Below are 6604 nucleotides of genomic sequence, written 5' to 3' on the forward strand. Positions count from 1 at the left end.
CATTCCGTCTCCGCTCCATCACTTTCAGCGATGGTAACATTCCGTCTCCGCTCCATCACTTTCAGCGATGGTAGCATTCCGTCTCCGCTCCATCACTGAAAGTGATGGTAACATTCCATCTCCGCCCCTAAAGTCTCATTTCCATCTCATCATGCAAAACACGTCTAGTCTGTCTCTAGATAGCCTCATAGTCTTTAATAGTCCCAATACCATGTAGAGTGCAGAGTTCTGGGCTAGAGAGGTGGCTCAGTAATTACTCCTAGTTTTTGCTCTTCAGGGGGGACATAAGTTTGTTTACCCCATATCAGGCATCTCAGGACTGTCTATAACACACACACACACACACACACATACACACACCCCTCACATAATTTAACTTTTTAATTTTAGATAATTATTTTATTTAAGTGTATGTATGTTTTTTCCCTGCATGTATGTCCATACACCATGTGCATGTCTGGTGCTCACAGAGGTCAGAAGAGGTTGTCAGATCCTTCCCCCCCCCCCAGAATTAGAATTACCAATTCTAGTTTTGTGAGCTACCAGGTAGGTCTCTGGTATCAAAATGCTCTTAAACCCTGAGCCATCTTTCCAGCTCCTAAAATATATTTTTTAAGGAGTGCAAAGTCCCCAGCCCCTCCTGAGACCCAAGACAGTCTCTTAACCATGAGTACAGTCATAACAGGTTACACACATCTCCTAAGCCATGACATAGAGGAAGCATCCCCTTCCAGAAACAAGGAAAGGCCAGACTAAAGCAAGACTAGATCCCAGCAGGGCAGGCACCAAACCCTACAACTCTGCATCCTATACCTGGGCTCATGTTGAGGTTACAAGCCCTTGCCTCTCCAGCTCCTCTGCCTACAGCACACATTGAGGCTGCACTACCTCCGTGCCTGCAGCTTTCCTCAGAAGACACCCACGTTGCAATCAACACTTCATCTTTACAGCTCCGTGCAGTAGCATCTCAGGGCTTCCTTGCCAAGTGTCTGACCCTGCCTCACACTGCACTCTCTAGAACGGTGAACAAGACTCCATAGCCTCCTTAATCTTGCATCTTTTATGTCTATAAAACTAACACGTGACCAGCACTGCTGGGCTCTGTGGCCAGCCTGGGACAGAGCCAAGACCCTCCCAACTGGGGCACAGGCGGACCCTTAGAAAATCATGAGCAGGGAGCACCCGTTCAGAAGCATCCTCTATCCAGATCCTCCCCTTTCAAATGAATTTGCACTTCCAAAGATGGGTGACTCTTGCCCTAGAAGCATCTGCCTGTTCTTAGAGCACAGCCCCTCTTTAATGGTGTTCATCTCTTTAACAGTTACATCCTGCTTCCTCCCCACCGTTTCGTCTACATCTTTTTTTAAAACAAGATTTATTTATCTATTCATCCATTTATTTATTTATTTACTTATTTATTAATTTATTCATTCATTCTATATATGATTTCTCTATCTGCATGTACACCTGCATGCCAGAAGAGGGCGTAGTAACTCATTATCAACAGTTGTGAGCCACCACATGGTTGCTGGGAATTGAACTCACGATCTCTGGAAGAGCAGCAGGTTTGGTGCTCTTAACCGTTGAGCCATCTCTCCAGCCCCTGTCTACATCTTTAAGTTTCCTACTATCCTTTTCCTTCCTGTCTGAACATTTTGTATCTTTCTCCTTCGCTTCTTCTCTCTCCCTATAGCCCTACATAAGACAGGCGAGCAGTAACATGTGACATGCCTGAATGCTAGCCTGTGCTGAGATTTCTTCCACCAAAACAGATTTGTCCATTACTTTGCACTCAGCCTCAGCCAACTTCTCAGTACCCGGTAGAGAGAAGTCATATTCCTTGGCGGGATATAACATGAAAGGGTGCATGTTCCTCTCTGACACCTCACGAGCTGGGCCATTGCTGTCTGCATTCCTTCTTGTTAGTATTCTGGTCTTCCAAACTCGCACCCCCACGGTCCATTAAGCCCTGTTTATAGCATTCTAGGGCTTCTTTAGCCTGAAGTGCCAAAAACTACTACATTTCTCTTGCAAAGCAATTCCAAAGGCCCGGGAATTAATGTGTCAGGTTTATCACAGAAAGCGTGTGATTCCTGGTAGCAATTTTTCTGTGCTAGTTACTTTTCTTGTTGCTAGGACAAAATAGGTGACAGATTCGGGAAGGAGGAGTTTGGTTGGGCTCACAGTTCGGTTGTAAGCCCATCAAGGGTGGCAGGAGCATGAGGTAGCAGGTCACACTAAACCCATGGTCAGGGAACAGAGAGGTGAATGCAGGTACTCATTGGCCCAGGGGATGGTTCCCCCTGTATTTGAGGTGAGTCTTCACTTCTCACTTAAACCTTTCTAAAAGCACCTTCAAATATACTGGAGGTGTTTCCATAGTGTTCCTAAATCCAGACACGCTGACAGTGGATAGGAATCATCACACAGACCCAAGAGCCAGTCACTTCTGTAAGATCAGAGATGTTGCTTCTACCAGTGACAGTCCATGTGGGATCTGCCCCAGGGCCTGCCATTCTGGAGGTAAGACTTCTTGTCTGAGCTTCTCTAGGTTAGCAGGCAGAAATCTTTTCATTTAAAATCTCAGGTAAGCAAGTACATATTGACTTTGTAGACAGTTTTGTTATTGTAATTAAACTCTCTGCCAATGGGGCAGAAAACTATGCAAACAAAGTGGCGGTGTCCCAATAAAATTTTATTTGTGGGCTAGAGAGATGGTTTTGTGGTTGAGTATACTTTCTGTTCTTGCAAAGGACCCGAGATCAGTCTCCAGCACCCACATCAGGTAGCTTACAATCTCCTCTAACTACGGCGTCAGAATCCAACACCCTCTTCTGGCCTCTGTGGACACCAATGTGAATTTGTGTATACACACACACACACACACACACACACACACACACACACACACACATGCACACAGACACAAACAAATGCACACACACACGCACACACGTATGCACACATGCACGCTCACACACATGCACACACACACACTAAAAATTAAATGAAATCTCAAAAGAACATTTACAAACTCAAATGTCATGCTAGATTTGGCCCACGGCTTCGGTTTGCCTTGTTCTGCTCTAAACCAGTCCCTATTTCTACCATCCTCACCCCTAGAAGGACAAGAGTCAAGCCTTTGAAAAGTCTTCTGAGTCTAGGACACATAGGAGAGAAGTTTTAAAAATAAATAAAGCCATTCAGGCTAAGCTCCAATAGGAGCCATAGAAAAGGCTCATTTCTAGATTCTGATGTGTGAACACGAGTCTTCAAGGAAAAGCTAAGCTGTTGGCCACACTGCGAGTTCTCTATCCCATCCAGATTGAGATGAATTATGACAGTACGTCTAAGGCAAAAACCGGGCCCATTTACAACCACAGACATGTTTCTGTTAGGAGCAAAGGAGAGGGAATTAGAGCCAACTCCTAGAGCTGGAGAAGATGGCTCAGTGGTTGGGACTACTTGCTGTACAAATATGAAGTTTTGAGTCTCTTTACCCATGCAAAAAATGTCATCCTAGGGCTATAGGGAGCAGAGCCAGGATCACCTGGGCCTTCTGTCCTCCGGTTTAGGTCCAGGTCTGATAAGAGACTTCTCAAGGGACTAAGGCAGAGAATAATAGGGCATCTAACATCTTCCCCTGGCCTCTGTGCACATGCAAAGGCAGGTACACATACACATACAACACACGTGTGTGTGCATACACACAAGCACACATATGCATGCACATATGCAATTAGGCACGCAAAACAAGATAAACGAAACAAAAACTATCCAGGCTAGTAAGCTAGATAGATGAGTGGGGAAGGATTCCTGCCACCAAGACGTACAACTGGATTCAGTCACCCTGACTCACGTGGTAGACAGAGAGAACGGACTCCAGCAAGCTGTCCTCTGATTCCCATACATACACCACGGTACCGACATGCATGCCCACCATCCCACAAACATACATACACCATGGTACCGACATGCATGCCCACCATCCCACAAACATAGACAATAAATAAAGTGAATGGTTTCTCAATCCAAAGATCCCAGATGAGCTCAGCTCTGATGAAAATATTCTCTTCCCGCCTCAAAATGTTTAGAGAGATGTAAGGCCTGTTTTGTCTTCCTTGATACACTCAAAGACACATCAGCGAAGGCTCGCCACGCTTGTTGTATGTGTTTATTGGGCTCTATGAGTATTTGGGACGCTTGAGGCAGAGTTCTGGCCCTTCGGAGCTTGTAACTGAGGAGAAAAGACATGCCCAAGATGGCGACTGCAAATTCGATGGTTTGGGAAGGAGACTGTAAGGTCAGACAGGGCAAACAGTACAGATTGGCAAAACCCAAGGATGGTCGGGAAGGCTTCACGGGAGATGTGAGGCTGTCTGGACGGGCTTGAGGATTCGGTGAGGTGGGAAGAGAAGATTTTCATCAGAGCCAAGCTCGTTTGAGGCTACACAGAAGAAGGGCAGTGTAGACAAGGAGGAGGAAGCGACACTGCTGCCACTGTGCTGCATCCGATGCTCTGTCCCCAGAAGCAATGCCATTGCTTTCCTCTTTCTCCTCCAGAATGGCTTGTCCCCAATCCACATGGCTGCTCAGGGAGACCACCTTGACTGTGTCCGACTTCTATTGCAATACAATGCGGAGATAGATGACATCACCTTGGACCACCTGACTCCTCTCCACGTGGCAGCCCACTGTGGCCACCACAGGGTGGCTAAGGTTCTCTTGGATAAAGGGGCCAAGCCCAACTCCAGAGCCCTGGTGAGGCATACTGCTGGGGCGAGGGACTGGGGGGACGGGAACCAGATGGGTGCAGCAAGGGCTCACAGGGCATGGGAGTCTTACAGTGCTATCCATATCCCCATGGGGGTGGCCTCCTGCACTTATGACCATAGCTTCACCAACAGACTGGGTACTTAGGTTTGAACCCAGGAGATCTGACACTGGAATTGGTGTTTATGGGGACTGTGACTACAGCCCTGGGAGGTGACAAGCTCAGACCTAAGGCAGAATCCTTCTGGGGCTGTGTTCTTCACCTTCCTTCCCAGGGTAGAGGCCACCAGGGTGACTCAGAGAGCCATAGAGCACGTGCAGAATCGCTGCTTCACACTTGACCATTCTAAGAGAACTAACTGAAGGGCAGGGAACCTCCTGAGGCAAAAGATAGATCATTCATTCCTTCAAACCTGCCTGCGCTGAGCAGAGCCCAGATTCTCGGTTCACTGAAGCTTCCTAAGTTTGGGGCTGTTGATATTGGGGCTGGAATGTGTTGTCCTGTCTGTTGCAGAGTATTTTGCACCATCTCTGGCCTCCCCTCTCGACTGATAAGAGCTCCGCTTCCCTTCCTGTGACAGCAAAGGCATGGCTATAGGTCCCCGCCCCCCCAAACTGAACTTATTTGAAAAGCTCTGCCCTATGAAGTACAGAAGAGGCTAGCAGTCAAAACCCTACCCCTGCGGAGGCCACATGCATGCACTATGTCACATGCTCTATTGCAAAAGATGAGAATCCATTTCACTTGGTGTCTAATAGAAAGAAAGTGGTTTGCCTCCAAAAAGTAATCTTTTAGCGTACCCAGAAATGTGGTCGAATTTTTTAAAAAATGTTTCCAAACATCATGTTTGGAAATACGCTTGACTATAAAAAGAAGGGACACCTATTGGTTATCAGCTCATAAGATGACATGGTCTGTCCCTTGGTCTGTGGGTGCTTGCTGGTGCTCTTGGAAAGGACCTCCTCGAAGGGGAAGGATAGGACTCCTTTCCAGTTCTTTGGCTACTGTGTGAGTTGCTGACCTCTGTACACTTTGTGTGGCGCACAGAATGGTTTTACCCCGTTACACATCGCCTGTAAGAAGAACCACATCCGTGTAATGGAGTTGCTGCTGAAGACAGGAGCCTCCATCGACGCGGTCACTGAGGTAGGAGAAAGAGAGTGTAGGTGTGCCTTCACCATGGGCTCCCCTCCATTGTCTTACATGGCTATTATTCATAGCTATGTGTAACTGCATGTGTACACATGTGCGTGCGTGCACGAATATGTACATGTGCATGTATATGTCAGCATTTCCCATCAGGGCTGGATCAAGGGGACTCATTGACAAGAGGACTTTCCAAAGTGGGAAACAGTCCTTTGAACTGTCAAGTGGTTACCACTTTCCTGTCAGTGTTAGCATCCCTGTGGCCATTTTCCCTAGGAACAAGTCCACCTGGTCTAAGTCCGTTTTCTCGGGTAGCCATTCCTGGAACTCCCCAGCAACTGAAGAGCATAAGATACGGTGGCTCGTGCTTCTGCGTGGGGAAGGCTCTTGCTCAGCACATTTGTCTCTGTCTCTTCTAGTCTGGCCTGACACCTCTCCATGTAGCCTCCTTCATGGGACATCTTCCTATTGTGAAGAACTTATTGCAGCGGGGAGCGTCGCCCAATGTCTCCAATGTGGTAAGTTCTTGAAATGGTTTTCCATCAGAAATGTTAAAGAAGCCGGGCAGTGGTAGCGCATGCCTTTAATCCCAGCACTTGGGAGGCAGAGGCAAGCGGATTTCTGAGTTCAAGGCCAGCCTGGTCTACAGAGTGAGTTCCAGGACAGCCAGGGCTATACAGAGAA

The 6604-nt window shown here is 47.3% G+C and overlaps 1 protein-coding gene across 8 annotated transcripts in view; it reads left to right on the top strand.

Annotated features, from left to right (window-relative positions):
* Positions 1 to 6604, top strand: part of Ank1 (ankyrin 1) — a 178917-nt gene that overhangs the window by 114973 nt on the left and 57340 nt on the right. For all 8 annotated transcript variants that reach the window (XM_021219247.1, XM_029532290.1, XM_029532291.1 and 5 more), the window contains exons 10-12: positions 4564 to 4761; positions 5822 to 5920; positions 6340 to 6438. In XM_021219247.1, the coding sequence (XP_021074906.1) occupies positions 4564 to 4761; positions 5822 to 5920; positions 6340 to 6438 (396 nt within the window). The remainder of the gene's footprint in view (positions 1 to 4563; positions 4762 to 5821; positions 5921 to 6339; positions 6439 to 6604) is intronic.

Source organism: Mus pahari, chromosome 19 (assembly GCF_900095145.1).
Source record: "Mus pahari chromosome 19, PAHARI_EIJ_v1.1, whole genome shotgun sequence".
In the NCBI taxonomy this organism is placed as follows: Eukaryota; Metazoa; Chordata; class Mammalia; order Rodentia; family Muridae; genus Mus; species Mus pahari.